The sequence below is a fragment of the Scedosporium apiospermum genome (genome assembly GCF_000732125.1).
Source record: "Scedosporium apiospermum strain IHEM 14462 chromosome Unknown SEQ_SAPIO_0098, whole genome shotgun sequence".
NCBI lineage: Eukaryota > Fungi > Ascomycota > Sordariomycetes > Microascales > Microascaceae > Scedosporium > Scedosporium apiospermum.
This window is the reverse complement of record NW_015971799.1, coordinates 49,008-70,005: the sequence shown is the minus strand read 5'-3', so window position 1 is coordinate 70,005 and position 20,998 is coordinate 49,008. Positions and strand designations below refer to the sequence as shown.

Sequence of the window (20,998 nt, the reverse complement as noted above, 5' to 3'; positions counted from 1 at the left end):
GTTAGTCAGACCCAGACAGCGGGGCAAAGAAGCAGCAGGCCAGCCGGGGTTTGCCAAAATGGGCGACTCAATCTTCGATGCGTTCTTCAATGTCAATGCGCGATTCATCGAAGAAAGTACTGCCATATAAACTTCCCACCAGACGCAGTGAACAACCTTGTTGCAGACGGTGAAGCTCATAACCTAGAAGCCAGCAACGCTTCAGTTGCATTCTCTCACGATAGCTCACCCTTCTCGGTTACCTATCGTCTTCGAACCGCGCGGCTGAGGGTATCAATAACTTCGGCGGGCTCCTTAGCACGGGGGAGACCATGACTATAGCAACCCCTCTCACGTTAATATCTAGGTCCTGAAATTACTCGAGCTCGCTCTGAGGGCTGTGCTCGCAGCTATCTCCAGCGTCTACCCAAATTTTACTCTAGCTATATGCCAACCCTTGGGCGCCAGAGGAGCGTTCTAGGCAAATCGTGAAGCCCGCCCAGAACTGTACCTTCATACGCTCCACTCCGTTAATTTGTGCCAGCGCCCCTTCTTGGATCATCGGGCACACATATCTGGCTGTCTTGCTTCTGCCATATGGCCACCACCTCGAGCCTTCGAAAAGTCAGCCTGGGTGGCAGACGAGTGCGCCTCCCGCGGAATCCTGACTTGTGCAAGGTGCTTTGTGCCTCTTCCACCTCCCACTTCACAATTCTAAATCCAGAAGCATTAAATATCTATCCCAGTGCTATCTTCTCTTCTTCTTCAGGTATTCGTACATGACCAAGGTGAAAAATCTATTAGAAAAGAGTTTCGGACCCGAACACCGCTCGCTGTTCCGACAGATATGCTCGCCCCTCGTACACGACCGACTTCTCCGCTATTTATTCTACCCACCAGAAATATTTGAAGGTGCCATCAGAGTATAATTGCCGATTCCCATCCCAATATGCCCCTCCCCCACTCAAACTTTTTATGCCCGGGTCAACATCCACATGAAGACCAGCTGTACAAGATAAGAGTAGGCAAAAAGAAACTGGGTCCTCTGGCTCCTCTTCGCCCGCGAATCCGTCTGCATCGGCCCGCCACTGTTGCTGGAACTCTCTGGTAGAAGGACATACTTGAGAGAGCGCATCAAGAAGAGAGAGTTGGCGAGGAACGTGTAGCTGAAAACAAGCCAGCCTACCCATCCTCCGGTGCCCTGACCGCCGCTAGCTAGCTGAGCGAGGGCGATGGTGACGATCATGCCGACGAATTTATAGCCCGAGTATGCGATTAGGTCGAGGAGCTGTGACTGGTTCGAGATTCCAAGAAGGTAACAACCAAGCTTTAGGACCAGAATCTCTATGATGACCACTACTAACGCTGTGGATGCCGTCTTTCCTAGTACTTCTGGCTGGAAGTCTCCTCGCAGGCCCGCGATCAGGGTCGATAGAAGAACATAAGTAACAACAGCCATAACTATTATCGTGTTCAGTTAGCGCATGCCTCTCTAGTCCTTCATCATCGCGCTATAGAAGAATCGGTAGGAGGGAGAGCGTACCCGGTATATACATGTCTGGGCTGTTGATATCATCGCGGGGAGGAAGATACCACCCATCCTGGCCATTAGGACCAGGTGCCTGCTTCCGTGACCAAGGCTTATGTCGCCAAGGGAAGAGTACCAGAAACAGTTTGTTCACCACATAGGAGTTCGTGACTTGGAAGTACGGTTTAAGCGTCGCGAAATTAAACCACCGGTTGACCTAACACTAATATGTTAGTTTATAATCTCAGCTCGCACTTGACCGGAGTCTCCCTATCAACCATAGGCCCACCGCGCCAGCATAAAACTCACGTTTTGTTCGAGGTATTCCTGCCCATGCTTAAAAGCCGTCTGTCCAAACTGAGCTGCAACCTGGGCCGTGGGATCATTCATAAACTGCCCGTATTGTCCCCAGGCGTTCCCCGTCGCGCCGCCGTGCTGCGGTTGCTGCTGGTAGGGGTTGCCATAGCCCGGTTGCTGCGGCTGAGAGGGCACCGGTGGAGGAGGCGATCGTAGTTGTGGAACGGACGATACATGTTGCGGGACGGGGTGGTGAAGGGGGGGCGAGTGGGCGTAGCTCGGGGGGTTCATCTTTGCCGCTGAACCCTCGCTTGCGATGGCAAGGGTCAGAAAGGCGCTCGATTATTATAACTCTGGAGGGAGAGAATGGGGTCCGGAGGAGCGCGGGCGATAGGCTTGGTTTTCGTGGTGGGATTCGCGATGGCTGGTTGCCAGCTTAGGATTTTGAGGTTGGAATCTGTCTCCTATTGAAGCGTCACTGGCCGCCAACTCTTCTTGCTTTCTGCCTGCTCCCTCGAAGCCACGGTGCAGTCCTGCAGGGGTCGCTAGAGTGTGAAATCCACGTGATAATACTGTCTGCTTGGAATTGAAACTGGAAACGTGGCGTTTTCACTGTGGCGTCTCCCTGCGCAAGCGGTCAACCCGGCGCCAGCTTGTGTCAGCAGCTGCGAGAAAGTGGCGTTCAAAATGCGATACTCTGCGCTAATCCTTGCTCTGTGGTGGGCTGCTGCTTATCGAACCAATCATCACACCTTCCAAATTCGCCGCTCGCAAGCTGTCTTTCGAACGACTTCTAGCCAAATTCCAACATGGAGATTTGAATGTCGCTACTCGGCGGGACCCCTATTTCCACTTATCTGGAACCCACAGAATCTTGCAACCACCCAAGGGATCAGTCTCCCATCTGCGGTTCACTCGGGAGACGCGCGCAAATTTCCTCCCTTGCCTTTTCATCACACACAGGCTCCTTCGACGGCGGCACCCTAGACAAGAACACCGAAGCCACTACCCCTCTGGTCGGAAACGATGTTGGATACCTTTACGATTCTGACCACCTCCGGGGTGGTCCTTTGGTCGCGCTCGTACGCTCCGATCAGCCCTTCTATTATCAATAATTTTATCTCGGATGTATTCATAGAGGAGAAGGCGTCAGTGGCCGGGCCCAAGGATCCTCAGTCTGCCACAGCGAACTCTCCGTACCACAGTGAGCAACACACCCTAAAATGGGCAATGGTCAAGGAGCTGGGCGTCATCTTCGTTGTAAGTCTCCCACCTCTTCGAGCTCACAAATATTTTCCCTTTACATAGTGAGGCCTGCCTGGAACTAATCCCACTATACTAGGCTGTCTATAGATCACTTCTTCACCTCTCCTGGGTCGACCAATTTGTGGATAATATCAAAGCCATCTTTGTCGGTCTCTATGGTGAACAATTGAAGAAGCCAAATACTACCCTCGTGAAGTGCGGAAATTTCGACGATTACTATGACCAGCAAGTTCGAGCTTTGGAGAAGTCAGGCATACATGTCGAACAAGGAGATGCGGGTGGCCTCGAGTCGGGGGGTGCACAGCCTCCAGCTCCCCCAGGTCTCATACATCGTAGTTAGACTCGCTTTAGTCCATAGCCCCTTACCATTATACTAACTAGAAGCAGGTCACGTCACTCAAAACGAGACTTCGGCGGCCGAAGACTCCCCTGTCGGGAGCCCCAGCGCATCGCGACCGACCACCCCGAGCGCAAACCATCTTGTCGTACCGAAAGGCCTAGCTGGAAAGATGTCGAGACGTCAGCGCAAGGTCCAACATGCCGCCTCGGCGGCAGCATCATCTGGGGATGAGTCTCCGCGGCGCAAGGCCAAGAACACCAAGGCGCAGAAGAAGGGAAGGAAATGGGATGCTGATGGAATGGCTACGGAGGATGATGATATTCAGCTCGACTATTCGATGACCAGCAATGCTCAAAGCGACTCCGACGGCGATGTGGGGAGGTCTTCGGCTGTTGAACACGTTGATTCGTCAACCTGGGGAGCCAAAACTGCGAAGGGCCAGTTCGTGTTGAAGGACCTCGACGACGAAGTGCAAGACCTCCTAGAATCCGCTCAAGAGCGTTCCAATGCCGCTGCCACAAAGTCAGGTTCTTCTGGTGGACTCGTTGGGTCCGGACTCAACGCTATCAGCGGGATGTTACGAAACGTTGTTGGTGGAAAGGTCCTGACCAAGGAAGATTTGGACAAGGCGATGAAGGGGATGGAAGATCATCTTTTGAAGAAGAATGTGGCTAGAGAGGCGGCCGTTCGACTTTGTGAAGGCGTTGAGAAGGAGTTAGTCGGGGTAAAGACGGGCAGTTTTGAGAGTGAGTTTTTCCCGTATCCATACTTGGACGTCACTCTTTATCAATCGGAATAACTAACACACCTGTTCCAATTTGCAGGCATCAACGCTAGGATAAAATCCGCCATGGAGGCATCCTTGACAAAGATGCTTACTCCGACATCTTCGCTAGACCTTTTGCGCGAGATCGACGCCGTCACTAACCCTTCCAGGCTCTCTGGAAGGACGCGCCGGCCTTACGTCATGTCAATTGTCGGAGTCAACGGTGTTGGGAAATCTACCAACCTGTCCAAGATCTGCTTCTTTCTCTTGCAGAACAAGTACAAGGTCCTCATTGCTGCGGGTGATACCTTCAGATCTGGGGCAGTAGAGCAATTGGCGGTGCACGTCCGTAACCTCAAAGAACTGACGTCCCGGGAGGGCGGGCAGGTGGAACTCTACCAAAGAGGATACGGCAAGGATGCCGCTGCCGTCGCCAAGGACGCCGTCGCATACGCGGCTAGCGAAGACTTTGACGTTGTGCTCATTGACACGGCGGGCCGTCGGCACAATGACCAGCGGCTCATGTCCTCGCTCGAAAAGTTTGCGAAATTTGCCCAGCCTGACAAGATTCTCATGGTTGGAGAGGTGAGCATTCATGCCCTTTACGGATTATATCGTGCCTGAAACTAACTCTTTCCATTAGGCGCTCGTGGGGACGGACTCTGTCGCGCAGGCTCGCAACTTTAACGCTGCTTTTGGATCATCCAGGACTCTTGATGGGTTCATCATCTCTAAATGTGACACGGTGGGCGACATGGTGGGAACGCTCGTCAGTCTCGTGCATGCGACGAACGTACCGGTTCTCTTTGTCGGCGTCGGACAGCATTACTCTGATTTGAGGAACTTTTCCGTTAAATGGGCTGTAGAGAAACTTCTTAGCCCCACGTCTTGAGGTGCAGGCAACTTGGGATTAGTTGTCCATTTTGTATAGGAGATGGATAATGATAGAAAATGACACTTTGGCCGTGTTCACCTTAGCTCTGCTTGCATTTTTCTAGGCGTGACCGATTTTCATTTTGGGAGATTACCTGGTTGAAGTAGGCTTGCTGCGCCGACGTGTCGTAGTGTATCGGATGCGGTCGAAAGGTTTGGGGAAGCTCTTTTTACTCTCCCCCCTTGTTTTTTTGCCCTCGTAGCTTCTTTTCTTTTGTGTTAATGCGGAGCGGTCCGGAGAGAGACTTTGTAGGTTACCAGAGAGAGGATGAGTGGGAAGACATCGTCGAAGTGTTCCTGTCGGTCCAGGCAGCATACCAAGGATGTCAGTAAGGACGGCAGATACTAACAGCTACTCCTCTCAAGTTCATGTCTTGCAAAGATGGTTCCCACATTCGAGCAAGAGTCCACCAAGATTTGCTGGGCACCGGAAAAACAATATATGGACGTCACTCATGCAACTGCTTAATGCTTCTTCTTTGCTTTCGTTCACAACTACGCCCGGTGACTTTCGGCATATGCGCGTATATCCTCAAGATCCACCATTTCGTAATTCCCAAGCTCAAACCCAACAGCATCCTCTGCTCTATCAGGCGTTCTCACAGCAACCCCAATCATATAATCCTTTCCCAAACTCATCAATTCCATCCTCACGCCAAGGTCCCTTTTACCGTCTCTTACAACCTCAATGTCCCGCGCAACCTCCCCGCACCGCAGGTTCCTCCCGTCTCGATCCTGGCCAGCAGGAGGAGGTGGCTTAAAGCTGGGGAACTCCAATGCCAAAATCCACTCAGCAAGCAACGCCTCGCCGGTCATCTTAACATAGGCCTCCTTAAGACACCAGAGGGCGTAGAAATACCTCAACCTCTCGTCAACACTCAAGCTCTGCGCCCCAAGGGCGCCAAGATAGCTCAGCTCACGAGGCGAGAATACGGACTCATACACGGAAATGAAGTCGGACCAGCCCCCGGCTCGTTGGATAGTCTCGAGATCACGTTGCCGTCGCTCGGCGCAACTCACAACGTCAACGCCTACCTCTACTTTCCTCGTCTGTGAACGCGAGTCAGAGATAGATGAAGAGGTGGGACTGCCGTAGCCGGCTATGCCGAAAAGCACAACAAGGCCATCCTGGTGGCTGACGTTGAAGGCCAGGGGTTCCCGGCCTGAGGAGTCGAGGCAAACGGGCTTCCCGCGGGGATCACGGGTTGCCTCGGAAGAGGGCCATGGAAGAGAGGTTGTAAGGGAGATGGCGTGGCGTTTGAGGAGGGAAGAGGCTAGAGAGAGCTTGGCGTCTCGGGGGAAGACGTATTTCAGCGCTGCGGTGCTCTCGGGCACGGATACGAGAGAGAGGTAGCGGGATGCCTAGAGAGGGTTTGAGAGCCGAGATAGCGGCGGTGAGAAAGGAACTACGGCTAGGCGGTTCGACGAAGAGAGACCTAGGGCGAGATGGGGGCGCATGTGAATCGGGAGATGGGTTTGGGGGAAGACAAACGAAATGCCTCTTTCGTCTTTCCGTGGCTCATCCAAACCCTAAAACTCTAAATGCTACATGAACTAAAACAGTGGCGAAGGGTATCAAGAAAACAAGGGAAGATAAGAGAAGATTGGACTTACGACTTTCTCGAGCTGTTTCGTTTCGGTCGCTTCAGGGAAAAGGTCCCTCGTGTCAACAACCCACTGCAACACAGTCACGGCTGGGCCCTTGCCAGCCATGGCATTGGATGCTTTCGCCCAGGGGGGAAATACCGTCGCCGAAGTACAAGAGCCGGGGCCAAGGAGATAGGACTAGCAGGGACTTGCGAACTCAGGCACTGGGGAGGGGGAACGGGCGCCTTGGCTCGATCATACGTCGAGATGCGCGCTGTGGGGCTGGCTTCAATTGATCAATTCGGATCTCGAGCTTAATTCCTCGGGAACTACTCTCTGGGAAGCTCCGTTGAACGAGTACGAAGTAACAATACAAAGGAATCCAAAGTAGGATTCGTTTCGCCTGTGAAACAAAGGTAAAGGGGGAAAGGGTCGCGCAGCTGCCGTCTCGCAAGGGTCTTTGTTTCAGATGTTCCGGGCCGTGACGGAGAAAAGCAGCAAAGCGCGGGGACGAACAAGTTTTAGTGCGACTTTGGCTGTGCTTCGGAAGCATTGAAGCTTCGAGAATCGGCTGTTTTTCTGTTTGAGCCTCCGCAAATCATTCCATTAAATGATCCCTCTGGAGAATCCAGTGCAACATTGGGGGTTTGGCTTCAAGGTTACCCCCGATCGATCTAAACTAGTTAATCTACACATCTACGCAAGACACACAGGTGCAGTAGATACAGTTCAATAGATCCTTGCCGACGCTTTGAACGTAAATCATTGCGCTGAGCATGTGTGTGACTGTCTATAAAAATCACGATTCCGTGCCCACTCATGTCCCATCTCTCCTCTCCCTCTCTTCTTTCTCCCCAGCAGATTCTCCCCGAGTCTTCCCCCGGGAGAATCCTGCATCACCAATTGAAGCCTCCCGTGCACCACCGCGCCGGGAGATCTGTGAGACCATTTGGGATTCGGGCTCCCCAAAGTCAACCAGCAGCCCTCTACGGGATATGCTCTCCCCCTTGGTGTTAGCATCGCTTTCGCCCTCCCTTGACAACCCGGCAGCAACACTCCGCCCCGAGTCTCCCCACGGCGGAATGGCCTAGAGCTTGCCCTCCTCTCAAGTTGAGTTATCCTTGAGACTTTGCCGCTGCCCTCCGCAGCCACCGGACAATCTGCTTTTTTGTCCCTTCCGTGTCCCCGTCTAGAGACTGCATCTTCTAGCATCTCCCGAAATGACCTGGGACACGCGGGAGACCTGAGATCTATCACCCGGCTCTTACGCCCGGTATTCTCCGTCTCCCACGCCGGCCTCGCTGCCGCCTCCGAGATCATGCTAGGGCCCGGCGTATCTCGGAGTCCAGCCTAGGCCCGCCACCTCTTTTCCTCTTCTTCACTTCTTCCAACTCCCTCGTCCCACGAGAGAACCTCTCTACCTGCTTGAGCATCGCCTCCTGGTTCCCGAGATGAATTCACTTCCCTCCTTTTGCCCTCGATGCGGCCTTGCGACGTTCCCGTCTGCTGATATTTTCTGCGCAACGACGCGAAATCGCGGACCCCGAACATGTCGTCGAGGCTCCGGTTCGGAGCAAAGGTTTTGAGAGATGTAGAGCCTCTCCACCAGTCGAAGGATCGAGTTCGCACCGCTTTAATTCTCCCCGTGGGACCGAAGGAGCACAAAAGAAAAGGGGAAGGGTCGAAGGAACGCCAGATGACAAACCTCCGCTCCGTTTTCCTCAGTCTTGAAAGGAAAATGGAGTGGGAGTTTCCCCGAGTTTATTTTTCTCTACAAAATTCCGAGACAATCGACTAGACGCCATGGTTGCGGAATGGCGCCGCACGACAATCGAGCCGCGGTCAACAGTCTCCCAGGTCGATAGTATTCCCAGGTTTGACACTGTTGCCGCGATATCAGCTCTTGTCCTGTGATAGAGGGTCTGAGTTCCCCGACCGCCTCCCCATACGAGGCACCCTGGTGGAATTCCCCTTTCGTCGTTGGACTCCTCGTTGGTGAACCTGGCACACACAAAGGACATACTCTTGTCCCTTTTTCATCTTCCTTGGCTCCCCACCCCTTTTTCTATTCTCCCAATTACTTTTTTTCTTTTTCTTCTTCTTTTCTTTTCTTACATACAGAGGATCGATTTTTTTGTCTATACGCCGCCCATCTTAACGCCGACTGTTGGGCAACCCCGATGAAACCTGGAGGATGCGGGCCGCTCGAGTCTCTTCCTCATCCGGAGAGGAGGATCCCGGACGTCTTGACGAAACCTTGTGGAGGGTCCCTTGCTTGAGCCTGAACCTTTACGTGGTGTGGGGGATCATGGTTCTTTACGGTGTCGGTACTGAACTGACGCCGAGAATTACCTACCAATGCAGGCTAGAAATACATAGATTTGATTGTTGGATATCACACTGGTCGTCTTTGGAAATACCTTTTACTAGTAGGCCCCTCAAATAGGAAGGAAACGATTCTTCTATACATGTCTAACCGTGTTGTCGTTCGTTCTTAATCTAATTGCCCCGATCGCTAAACCTATGTTATAAAAGTACAATTAAAAAAAGCCCGTCGCCCAAACTTCTTTTGACTACTCCTCGTGAATCTTTGACCGTGCGTTGTCCCCAGCTTCAATAGTTGGCGCAGAGATTCGAATCAGCAGGACGTCGGGCTGCTTCTTCTTTTCATGATGGCCCTCGGTCACTTCGCTGCCTTTGACCGTCTCCCCCTCCTTCCTCTCTTCCCCGCTACTCTTGTCCTTTTTGTCATCTCCTTTCTCCTTTCCTTTCTCCTCCTCTTTAGCTTCTATGATGCGAAGGAGCCTGCCGTTCTGGTCAAGTTCAACCTCGGCATCTTCCACATCGAGGCTGCCATCCTCATTATATATCATCATTTCCCGAATCTCACCTCGAACGAGACCGGTAAGGAGTAGAGATCCGATAAGACCGGGAACGAGATAAAGAAGAGCTGGCTGTCCGTGTTTAAATACCATGAGCATGGTCATCGTAAATCCCATACCCATGGCATAGCCAAGGAGTGAGGCGTAGAAATACGGCTTAGGAAACGAGGACGCAACGATCTCCGGGGGTTGTGGCGAAGTTCGGAACGGGAATGCGAGCCTGGAAGTCCAGAACCAGTCGCCCCAAGTTCCGGTCACGTCGGTGTATTGGGCTCTCTTGGCAATCCGCCTCGGGTTTGTGGGTTGCGTAAGCTGGTCGGATTTCTTTTCTTCACTGGATTCGGTTTTCGCATCGACGGCGACATATCGCACCTTTCGCTGGTAGTACATCCAGAGATCGAACCGAAGGGCGAGGGCAACCATAATGCCTGGAATGACAATGTCTCCCAATCCTAAGAGATTCGACTTGGAGCCAGTCTGTATCGTCAACTTGACAGGTGCGTCGACCTTGGTAGCCACCGTTATCATGAAAGGTCTGCAATGGGTTGTTAGTTACTTATTAACAGTGGGAAAGCCGGTCTTGATAAACGTACGTGTAAAATACCATGACAATGTCGTACACAAACAAGCCTATCAGAACGAGAAACCCCGTGACAAATTTGGTCGGTGACAAGAGCTGCTGCGTCGCATAGCAAAAGGCAAGACCTAGTATGTTGGACAACAGGGCAGAATTGGTCAAGTTGTAGACGAGAATCGTCATCACAGCCATGAACGCAGCGAGACCGTGTTGGAAACGCAGCGGCATCTTTTCACTAAGGATGCCGTGAACCTTAATCTCGAGGATCCATTTCTCAGTGAAAAGTCCCCGGAGCTCCCATAAAAAGTTCTGAGCTGACGCTGGCAGGCGGAAAGGGGCTTTGGCGTAGGGAAGAGGACCAAGAGGCATCTCGACGGTGTCTTGATCATTGACCGCCTTCCCCTGCTCCCAGACGTGATGGCGGCGGGTGGCTTGGTTGACCCGATAGATAGCTCTGCCGTTGGCCGTCCAATATCGCGGGAATACGAAGCTTGTTGCGAGCTGCAACCCGTGGCTGTAAAGCGTGACCAGGCTTCCGACGGAGACAACAGAGGTGTACCAACGCATCACAAGATTAAGGAGGTCCGCTTTGCGTAGATATTGAATGACGTAGTACATGCCCACCAATGCGACGGAAGCCATGATAGGGAAGACGATGGCGTCGGAGGGCTGTAGTCCGCCTATGTTGTTGGGCTTCTCGTCATCCTCTTCGTTTTCATCACCATAAGAAGAGGGTGTCTTGCCCTTCTTCCGTGGTTGTGCAGAAGCGGGTCTATGAAGAGTTGCATGAGAGCTGACGTAGAGTATGGTGAGGGTGATGACGAGGATCTTCAGTTCGACGTGCAGGAACTCGCTGTGTGTTTCCCAGAAATGCCAAAACAGGGAGGCGCAAGAATGTGCCATGCCTCGAACGTCGGAAAAGACGAACATGGCCGCGGTAGATGATCTTGTTCAGCAGTAGGCGGGAGGAAGAGAGCAGTTTTGGGAGAGGAGAGTGTGGGGAGAAGATTCTCGGGGTGTGGAAGATGCTGGAATGGGTAGCAAACGGAGAGGGAAGCCTCAGAAAGAGACACGTAATGTTGGTCCGGTAGTAGCGAACCGTTTGATCTCTTATTACGAAGACTCCAGAGACCGATACCAGAGGGACAGGATCAAGATCCAAAGTGCTCTGGAGGAGAGCTACAGGCTCACCGTCACGGAAGCTCTAAGACTGATGTAGGCATGAGCTTGTAGTGCGAGGTGGGCGGCCCTAGAGATGAATGTGCTTCTGCATCAACCAGTGAAATTGAATTCCAAGACAGAGATGATGATGGAAGGACAGGTAAGTAAACCGTGATACAACTTGAGACTTCAATTTCAAGTAACAGGTGCTCTAGTGCATAAGAAAGGGTTTCGATAAGAGTGAGAAATCAAATCAATTGATCAATCATGGTGAAGAGCTGGAGAGAGAACATGGAAGATCAACGATGGTTGGAAGTTCTTTGACCCAGGTTGGTTTAAAGTTTGGCTCGAGTCCGACAGAGCCACGACAAACGGATTCGGTACAATGATGCCTGGTTGGCCGCAACTATTACGTATTCCTGGCCTATTACTGGAACCAACACACTGGTCCGGATAGTAGATGTGCCTTCTTCAGCTCTCAATGTCAGTGTGCTGCAATGCTGTATGAGGTAAGAGCGAGGCTCACTTCAGAATTCCAGAGCGCTGTGACCCACTAAAGGACTCCAAATTGATCCAGCATTGAGACTTGAACGTCGTCCCTCGTCGAGAGTATCAATTGGTGAAGCTTCAATTGAGAATTCTCAAGACCCCAGTACTCCCTACAAACTACCGCAAAAGTCTAAAGGGACGGGGAAAAAATGACGACAATCGTAGCCATAGAGACCTCAATGGTAAGCTATAATTACCCAAAATCCCCCGTTTGCCCAGCACTCGCACCGATGTACGCTTTACTCGCATCCAACTGTTGACCTCAACAGCTAACTCGAGGCACCTTGCCCCTCCGTCCCCCACCATAAATAGGGCACATTCACGCTCGAGCTCTACACCGACCATGCCCCCAAGACCTGCGAAAACTTCTCCTCCCTCGCCCGCCGCGGCTACTACAACAACACCCCGATCCACCGCATAATCCCCAACTTCATGTTCCAGGCCGGCGATCCCACCGGCACCGGCCGCGGCGGCAGCTCTATCTGGGGTCAGCCCTTCGAGGACGAGATCCTCCCCGAGCTGCGCCACACGGGCGCCGGCATCCTCTCCATGGCGAACTCGGGGAAGAATACGAACGGGTCGCAGTTCTTCGTCACGTTAGCGCCGACGCCTTGGCTTGATGGGAAGCACACCGTCTTCGGCAGGGTCAAGAGCGGGATGGGCGTCGTGAAGAGGCTGGGACTTGTCAAGACGGGTGCTGAGGACCGACCGGTGGAGGATGTGAAGATCGTGAGGGCCTGGGTTGTGGATGACGCCGAGAATGCCGTAACCGGGGTATAGATGCCGGCGAGGCGGGCGGGCGGTTGGAGGTATAAACTTTGGGCCTTTGGTTTCTGACCAGCGGGAATCGGGCTTCGTGGGCCTATTTGCTTTCCCAGTGTAAAGGAGTTTGGAGTTAGATGATCGATTTCGTCAGTCTTCTAAAGATATCACGGTCCCCTTCGTCTACGCACATCGCTCGCGGGCAGCACAAAATAACGAACACGAAGAACTGAAACACCGAGAACAGCTAGAGTTAACTTTGTCTACGGGCCAGTAAAGTAGAAATCACCATGCTTCATTTTCTTTCTGGAAAGCAACTGTTCTAAACACTAAAACGCCTTCGCCTTCCCTGATGCAAACGTAGATGCAAGACCGGATGTATGACCACTCCAGTGGACCCTAAACCAAGATCAAGGAAAAAAGGATACAGGCATGCATGGAAGCCAAACGAGGGATAAGCCGCCCTTACTGCGAATCTGCCGTGTGCTGGCATTTTCTTTTCTGAATTGGTACAATTGTGTCTGGACTGCTTCAAAAGCATCCAAAGGCAATAGAAAGTTTATGATATAGAATGTTGAACCCTAGGCGTGGAGCTGTAGAAGTGGGTTTGTTTCTCCGTTCGTCCAAGGAAAACAAGATTTTTGGGGGGCAGTTACGGGAACATTCGAAGAACGTCGTGGGTCGACGTCGTCGAAAGATAAGAGTGATAGGTCGCATGGATTGTTTGGAATCAAACGTTTGTTCCTTTGGGTAGGTTGGCCTTCGACGAATAGACCACGAGGATCCCATCAAGTCTGAATGGGGAAGGATTTGACAATGAAAGAGCCTCCGGGCCTCCTTGTGGATTTAAGAGTGCCCTGAGACGCAAGCGGGGTGCGTGTGAATAGGAACCAAAGTTTGTTGGGTGGAGATGATTACGCTTCTAACGGGGAGGGGAAGACATCGTGCCCGACGATTCCGACGCGACCTCGGCATCCCTGCCATTCTTCGCCGGGGACGAGAGAAGCGCCTTGTTCATAAGCTTGTTACCCTTCTTCAGAGGTGAGGGTGCCTTAGGGTTCGCCTTCTTTGCTGGCACGGCGTCCAAGCCCTTTTTCTGCGGGCCATCTAGCTTGTGCTCAATGCTCAAGTTGGAACTTGGCCTGGCCTTCTTTCCGCCAAGCGTAGACGGCTTGGGCGGTTTTATCTTAATCTTGACGGCTGGCACTGACGGCTTCAGCTTCTTCTTCTTATGGTTAGTCTCAGAGTCCTCTTCATCTTCCACGTGCTCGGCGTCTCGCTTCTTTGGACTCGTCGCTCTCGAGCCGGGCCTTGGAGTGCCTTTCTGGCTCGAAGGAGGCGTTGCATCTTGGCTATTGGCATTACTGCCGTTGCTGATTTTTTGAGCAGCGGCCCTGCTAGCATTCCGTCCACTATTTCCAATACACGCACCCATGTGATTGTTGAGCCTTGTGACGAGGATGCAGCGCTTGCATTTACTGCATGTGGCGGACGGGAACGAAAGCACGTTTGCAGGCCGTTGTTCGGGTGCTCCCGTCTCGTCGAGCTTCTTCTCCATGTCCTTCTTCTTCTTTCCTCTACCTGGGCCCTGGGGAACCCAAGTTTGGCCGTAAATGTCGTAGCCGGGTTTGTCGATATAAGGATGCTTCTTGCAATAAATGCCGCTAGGATCTGGCTTCCGCGCACCTTTACCATCGGTCGGGTACAAGAGGCGTGGGAGATGGCAACGCGGGCATAGGATATCCTTGGTCGTCTTAAGCGGGTTCCCTTTGAGCATCACTTTACCGTCTTCGTATATCGCTGCGTCGGTCTCGATTCGTACGTCGGGTTTCGAGTCGCCGCTACCGTCCGCGGCGTCTGCGGCGAGCTTCTCGACACGGATTGAGGCCGTCGTCGCCCGGGCAAGTTTTTCTTCCATGTGGGTTTTGCTTAGGAGGTCTTGGATGATGTTGTAAAGGATGTCGTCGAGGACAGCACGCGCCTGGATTGGTGAACAAGTGTCAGCCGGCAGCACATTTCAAAACGTGCGTGAGTTCTGCGTCGCTGGATAGGGCGCCAACATTGCCGGAGGGGGCGTGGCATGTTTGATCTCGTGCTGTTTTCGAGGGGCTTTCATCGGACGAGATTCGAGGAAATAGTACTCACGACTTGATCGAGGGCATCGCCATCTTCACTAGGGGGGATAAGTCCCGCTTTGCCAGTGGACGAAGCCATGGCTGTATTCGGGGCTGATGAATAAAAGTGTTGTACAAGGATGTTTGAGTTGGCTCTTGTGATGGCGAGTCCTTCAGCCTGAGATCCGACACAGTCGTCGGGTGTAGACCCAATTGTGCCGAGCGACGCCCTCTGGATCTGGACCAATGGAGGATATGCAACGCCCTCCCGCAAAGAGATCGATGATGCAATAAAAATGAGGAAAAGGGGATAGAGAGAAAGGAGGAAAGAGATTGGAAAGAGGAAGACGTTAAATTATGGGGCCTGCTTGTTGGCTCGATCAGGGGGTTCGACGAAGAAAGGGAAGAAAAAAAAAATCAAATCAGAGCTGTCACCATTTGCGTTTAGATGCTCATCAGAATCAAAGGCCAGGCCTAGCAGGATTTCTGATTCGGGTGGGTGGAGGGAGGTTTTGCAAGGTTCAAGTTTGGATGATTAGGGAGAGAGCCGCGTCGAATCAGGACGGGCAAAATCCGGAAGAGCACCGGAAGAGAGGGTCCATTCACATTCAAATTGTTGTCAGGGATGAATTGCGAGACTCCATCGATGATGTACGTACTGATGAGCTGTGGTCGATGAGCTACATCCTGCTGCAGCCTGCAAAGTATTAATAAACGCCCACTTTTTGAATAGAAGGAGCGCGGTAAGAACCCTTAGGAGGAAGGTTTAATCTTCAGACCTACTGTTAACATAAATTCATTGATGAATGTAAACTCGAGCATTTTGATTCAGCCAACAGCTTGACTATTGGATTTGAGTTGCTGCTGCCTGCACCGCAGGAGCCAGGTCAGGCCCAACCAAGCTCTAATACTAAACACCACTTCGTACGCAGAAGTACACTACTCACCAGGCCGTTGATGCACGCTAAAATGCAGGCACCGAGACCCAACTGTCGGCGACCTGCGGAAGTCTTAATCGTTTGACGCCGCACCCTGTACAAACTTATGCAAAAAGTTGGGATAGATTGAGTATGGTCTCAAGCACCATATCAGCTCAGGTTCCAGCCCAACTCCTTCAGCTCAAGTTTTCCCCCCTTCTCTGTGCATCCCCCTGCTCTATCTGGTCGTTCTCACGAGTTACGGATGGACATTAGGTCTGATAATATCCAGGCAGTGTATGGAATGACTAGTTAGGGAGAAATGGGTTGGGCCTGCTCCTTTGTCGTTGACAAAAGGTAGGAAGCTTTGGCGTACGAAGTGATACTGTCATAATATTCCTTAACCTTCGCGCAATCAAGACCGAGTGGGATGACTCAAGTGACCACAAGCAGTCTTCTTCTCCATCGTTTCCCCAGGGCGACCCCGGCCAAAGACTGTCTGTCGTCCACATTCTCCAAGTAACCTGGAGGTGCTTCAGTCTCTTCATAAGCTTGCCATTGCGTTGCGTTTGGTTGTTTTGACGGACAGGCACATGGATGAACATATATCGTCTAGAGTGGTCTTTAAGATCACCAAACACCATCAAATGCAGTTTGTCGCAAATGTTTAGAGGCGTTAATACCAGTGGTTCTCCATAAATATTATTTGTGTTCAGGTCTTTAGACAAGAGTAATAGTCGTTGCACCAAAATGTTGCCAAAAGAACATCGGATGTCAAAATCAATTCGACAAGTCATCAAGGTATACTTCGTACACCTGTGTACATAGTATGTCATACACAATAAATGTTCTTCGTACTTAGGCGGGTTTGAGTGCCAGGCTAACCAGTATTAATAGGGCAACGTAGTCTAAGGACAACCTGCTAAACCGACAATCACCTCTTCGATCTGGCATCCTCACATGGGAGTCTGTTTGCATGAACTCTCCCATGTGGAACCTATTTCAGCCATAGACGGTGGCTTCATGCGCCAAACCAAACTCCCCGTCCCGCTTAGCGCTGCGGTCTCAAGTCTCAGGGGCAACAAGATTGGAGACTGAATTGAGACTTTATATTCCCACTGCTTCTTCCAGTTTGCCTTCCCAAATTGTTATTATTGTTATTCTCCTCACCTTCAGCCACTCGCATCTCACCCGCGTTCCTTCGTCGCGAACCCTGCGTTTCCCTCGTGCTACGGAGTGAAAACGAATTCATTCGATAGCCCGCCTCTACCATGTCTCTCCCAACAGCCAAGACGACCCAGTCGTCCATCCTCTCTTTCCTGAACCAAAAGAAGCAGCCCAAATACGCTCCTCCTCCCTCGACCGCGCCGAAGCAGCCTCCCCAGCAACCCCCCGCCGCCAAGCCGCCGTCCACTCCGTCATCATCATCCGCCCCTCCGCAGCCAGTCACTCCCGCCGCAGCCCCGACCATCCCACCCATCATCCACCCCCACCCCCAGGCGACCATCCGGCCCATCTCCGTCAACGACATCACCGCCCTTCGTCGCATCAACTCCCTCCTCCTCCCCGTGGCGTACCCTGACACCTTCTATCAACGCATGCTCGACCCCGCCGCGTCCGCTCTCTTCTCTCGCGCCATAACTTGGTCCGATGATGTTCCCTCGTCACCTTCGTCGTCAAAGGTTGTCGGCAGCATAGTCTGTCGTATTGACGATGCGACCGTAGCCGCTGGCGCCAGGGCGCCTGGCCATGTTTCGGAAGACGCGAATCAAGTCCTCTACATCGAATCTCTTTGCCTCCTCTCCCCCTATCGCGCGCTCGGTCTCGCCACCGCGGCCCTCGACGAAGTACTCGCCACGGTACGGCGCGATCCCAGCCTCAACGTCCAAGCCGTCTATGCGCACGCCTGGACAGAAAACGAAGAAGGACTCAGGTGGTACAAGTCCAGGGGGTTCACGTCGGATCCGAAGCCGGTAGAGGGCTACTACTTCAAACTCCGCCCGGACTCGGCCTGGGTCGTTCGTCGCGACATATCCCCTCTAGCTGCTCCGTCTTCGATACCGTCAAACTCGTCTCCGCCAATTGCGCAACCGTTGCCTCTTGGCGCGACCGTCAGACTCGCCAACTTGCCTCCGAGGGGCCCACCGCCGCCCCCGAGAACTGGCTCGGGTCAGTCATTCCAAAACCAGAGACCGGAGACTGAGTGGAACGACCTCCCCGCAGACATGGCGCCCCCGCCAAAGGCAGGTGGACGCGCGAGTGGAGGTAGCTCGGGGCAAAGCTCTAGAAGTAGCTCGACCGCTAGGAAGAAGAGGGATAGGGCTTATCCTGCTGGGGCATTTGGAAGCTAGATGGCCGGTAAGACCCGACCGGTGATATTATTTCCATATATGTATCTAGACATAGAGTAAGCGATGGAAACGATCATCAGAAGGATGTATTATGACTGAAAACGATTGAATTTAGAGATAATATACAGAACAACGTATCATGATAAACAAGGCGCCAGGCGTCTCCGATCTTCCCACTACACAATGCTTTGCGCCAAGGCGGTTGACCTGGTGGTGAAGACACAGGGTGTACTTGTATGTGAAGAGGGACCTGTTAAAAGCTTTGTGACATTTATAATTGAGCAATCTAGAGAACCTACATATTTTGGATTTCATACGTATATGAATATATTTATACTGATGAAACACATTGATACAGAATGAACAGGATAATAGGAATCAATACTCTCCAGACCAAAACACGCAGAAGCAAAGGCAATTAGAAATATCATAAGTAAGTGCCATGCCCATTGGTCTCATTCATAAAATAAATAAATAAATAAAAAGAAAAACTCAAGTCATTCATGATGCTATGCTCTTTGGCGTCTCGCCAACCAGAGTGTTGCAAGCGCAACAATACCAACAACGCCCGCTACTGTGAATGCAGTGCTCGAAATCAAATCCTCCCCTAGACGAAAAACAACAGAGCCTGTCAGTATGCAAATTCCTCAATCTACTATTGAACATTAATACTGTGTGATACTAATGGGGCCGTGGGCCTGGATGGCTGCTAATGTTGAGCCACGTACCTTTCTCTTTTGGTGTGTCCTGCTGCTCAAAGTCTGTATTGCTCTCCATATTAGCAGCCATCAGCGCAATGAGAGCGGCGCCTACACCACTGCCATCTTTGGCAATCCCAATTCGGATACGCTCTGCGCCCTTGGGGCCAATGCCGTCAATAGCCCTCAAGCCATCGTATATCATATCGCGGAAGAAGGGATAGTGCTCGACTAGACTTCCATCCACGCCAATGTCAATAACATCTTCCTTGGGGTCGCTTAATTTTCCGGACTGCAACACAATCGCACCAATAGCAACCGCAGATAGCCTAGCAGCGCGCCGGCCCACAGCGTTTGCTATGGCCTTGAAGGCTTGGGCATCCTCGAGGGAGGGCGCAAAAACCTCCAAGGTGTCCTCCAGTACTTGCCGAAGGGTGGAGAGCTCCGGCGTGTTATCGGAGGCCGCGACAGACATGACGGCACTGTCAAGTCCCCACGGCTTCAGGAGGCCAGATTCAGGGCTGACAGTGGTGACGGATTTCCAGTCATTGAAGCTGGAGTTGGCGTCTCGAAATAGTGAGGTCTGTTCATTCTTCATCATGTCAACAATCGCAAGGCGCACAATTTCGCCCAAGAACATTCCGGAAACCCGCTTCTCAAACATCTGGAAGCCCGGGTTAACCGTCGATTCGTCCAGGGCCTTGTCCCACGGAGTCGTGGGTAGCACGTTCAGCTGATTATCGAAAGAACCCCACTCCGTGTTGACAACCATCTCGCCCGTCGACTTGTCGTAGATGCCTTGAAGAGGTTTCTTGATGTTGGAGAGCTTTTCGATATAAGCTCCGTTCGTTCCTGTCCCAAAGATAGCACCCAGTATCGACTTGGCCCTCCCCGTGGAGGTGTACGAACGGGCCATTAACGTGCCAACGGTATCGTTGACGAGGGCTGCAACTTTGACGGGAAGTCCAAGCTTGTCAATTTCCTCCTGGAGGAGTGCGCAAACATCTTTTCCCACGGCATCGGGGATATCGAAGCCCTTGGTCCAACGGATAAGCTCGCCCTTATTGATTCCCATCTGGTTTACAGGGAAGCTGAAAGTGAAGCCGAGTCGAAAAGACTCTTTTCCATGAGAATTGCCAGGCTTCCGTTTCGCGAGTTGGGCGGCGAAATGATCCTCATGATGTTTCTTTAGGAATTCTTCAATCTGCTTGGCTAGGAAGGCAAACAGCTCACGGGCAGTTTGGGCGACCATCAATTCCTTGGGAATTGCAACCTTATCATAGGTAAGATTGAAAGTAGTGTCACCGTTTAGCTGCACCGAGCATACTCGAAAATTTGTGCCTCCAAGATCGACGGCAAGATAGAGACCCTATTACAAGGTGGTATTAGAAATTGGTTCGCATCAGCATTCCTACTGCCAGAGTTCTCGCGATCGTCTGGGAGGGGAGGGTTTTTACCTTCTCGGTCCCGTCTGGCACGCCGGTGACGAATGTGGGGATCTGGCTCAAGCTTGTACCATCCTTCTTGAGCCCCTCGTCTAGTAGGGGGGACGGAGTCAGCTTCAATGCACATTCAAGACACGATCGAATCAAATGTGTGAGATTTGTAGAAAACAAACTCTCAATCTTGCCCATCCTTTCGACTTACCCATTTGTCGGAGGAACTCGAGTGTGGCGCGGTTGACATCTTGATCGGCGAGCTCGAATTGGGAGACTACCTTCTTAGTTTCGGCTTCGAGGGCCATTGTGAGAAGTCTCGAGGTCGGCAGAACGGTAGGGAAGGGCGCTGGATTTTCGCACACGGGCTCTTGGATGAGGAGCTGCGAAGGGGGAGGGAATAAGGGTCCAAGGGAGAATTGCGACGAGAATAATTTGGCCGAGAGTCGTAGGCGGCTGGCGTCTTGGAGTAAAAGCTGTGAGGTCTAGTACAGGGAACAGGTAGCGGTCGGCGATGGTCAGTAAAGCTTCTTGAGCGACGACTTTTGCGCAGGTATGATGCCAGACAAGGAGGAATTTATCGGATGAAGAATATGGAGGGGCAGGAGCTCTGATATAGTCGCATGATATAAGGCTTTGCTGTGGGCAGCGCGGCTCGGGTGGTTAAAAGTGGATAATTGGGGGAATCATGAACACACACATCTCGAAGCCAACAATTGATCAGGTCTGAGCTAGATGCGGGGAAAGGTCATGTTCGAGTGTGGCAGGTAGCAGGAGTATGGGGGCGAAGCTTCGGGACATTGGCCGGCGTGAAGTAACGGCTCGTTTCCATAACCAGCCGTCTATGATGCATCA

The 20,998-nt window shown here is 52.1% G+C and overlaps 7 protein-coding genes and 1 pseudogene across 7 annotated transcripts; 3 read left to right on the top strand and 5 right to left on the bottom strand.

Moving 5' to 3' along the window:
* Nucleotides 1–952: 952 nt before the first annotated feature.
* SAPIO_CDS5199 (uncharacterized protein) lies at nt 953–2,095 on the bottom strand (the record flags this gene model as incomplete). Its single annotated transcript, XM_016787573.1, has 4 exons — nt 953–1,273; nt 1,370–1,440; nt 1,523–1,724; nt 1,817–2,095. The coding sequence occupies 4 exons, from the start codon at nt 2,093–2,095 to the stop codon at nt 953–955; spliced, it is 873 nt and encodes a 290-aa protein (XP_016642588.1).
* Nucleotides 2,096–2,830: 735 nt separating this feature from the next.
* On the top strand, nt 2,831–5,068 carry SAPIO_CDS5198 (Uncharacterized protein; the record flags this gene model as incomplete). Its single annotated transcript, XM_016787572.1, has 5 exons — nt 2,831–3,064; nt 3,147–3,402; nt 3,458–4,156; nt 4,235–4,761; nt 4,820–5,068. The coding sequence occupies 5 exons, from the start codon at nt 2,831–2,833 to the stop codon at nt 5,066–5,068; spliced, it is 1,965 nt and encodes a 654-aa protein (XP_016642587.1).
* Nucleotides 5,069–5,604: 536 nt separating this feature from the next.
* On the bottom strand, nt 5,605–6,822 carry SAPIO_CDS5197 (uncharacterized protein; the record flags this gene model as incomplete). Its single annotated transcript, XM_016787571.1, has 2 exons — nt 5,605–6,471; nt 6,724–6,822. 2 exons carry the CDS (start codon nt 6,820–6,822, stop codon nt 5,605–5,607), a joined length of 966 nt encoding a protein of 321 aa, XP_016642586.1.
* Nucleotides 6,823–9,269: 2,447 nt separating this feature from the next.
* Nucleotides 9,270–11,085, bottom strand: SAPIO_CDS5196 (Signal peptide peptidase; the record flags this gene model as incomplete). The annotated part of the gene is made up of 2 exons (XM_016787570.1): nt 9,270–10,113; nt 10,172–11,085. 2 exons carry the CDS (start codon nt 11,083–11,085, stop codon nt 9,270–9,272), a joined length of 1,758 nt encoding a protein of 585 aa, XP_016642585.1.
* Nucleotides 11,086–12,014: 929 nt separating this feature from the next.
* SAPIO_CDS5195 (Peptidylprolyl isomerase) lies at nt 12,015–12,645 on the top strand (the record flags this gene model as incomplete). Its single annotated transcript, XM_016787569.1, has 2 exons — nt 12,015–12,047; nt 12,178–12,645. 2 exons carry the CDS (start codon nt 12,015–12,017, stop codon nt 12,643–12,645), a joined length of 501 nt encoding a protein of 166 aa, XP_016642584.1.
* A 904-nt stretch (nt 12,646–13,549) lies between these two features.
* On the bottom strand, nt 13,550–14,841 carry SAPIO_CDS5194 (Uncharacterized protein; the record flags this gene model as incomplete). Its single annotated transcript, XM_016787568.1, has 2 exons — nt 13,550–14,608; nt 14,773–14,841. 2 exons carry the CDS (start codon nt 14,839–14,841, stop codon nt 13,550–13,552), a joined length of 1,128 nt encoding a protein of 375 aa, XP_016642583.1.
* Nucleotides 14,842–16,929: 2,088 nt separating this feature from the next.
* SAPIO_CDS5193 lies at nt 16,930–18,009 on the top strand (annotated as a pseudogene; the record flags this gene model as incomplete).
* Nucleotides 18,010–18,518: 509 nt separating this feature from the next.
* SAPIO_CDS5192 (Hexokinase hxk2) lies at nt 18,519–20,451 on the bottom strand (the record flags this gene model as incomplete). The annotated part of the gene is made up of 4 exons (XM_016787567.1): nt 18,519–18,616; nt 18,738–20,076; nt 20,165–20,244; nt 20,355–20,451. The coding sequence occupies 4 exons, from the start codon at nt 20,449–20,451 to the stop codon at nt 18,519–18,521; spliced, it is 1,614 nt and encodes a 537-aa protein (XP_016642582.1).
* Between the last annotated feature and the right edge of the window lie 547 nt (nt 20,452–20,998).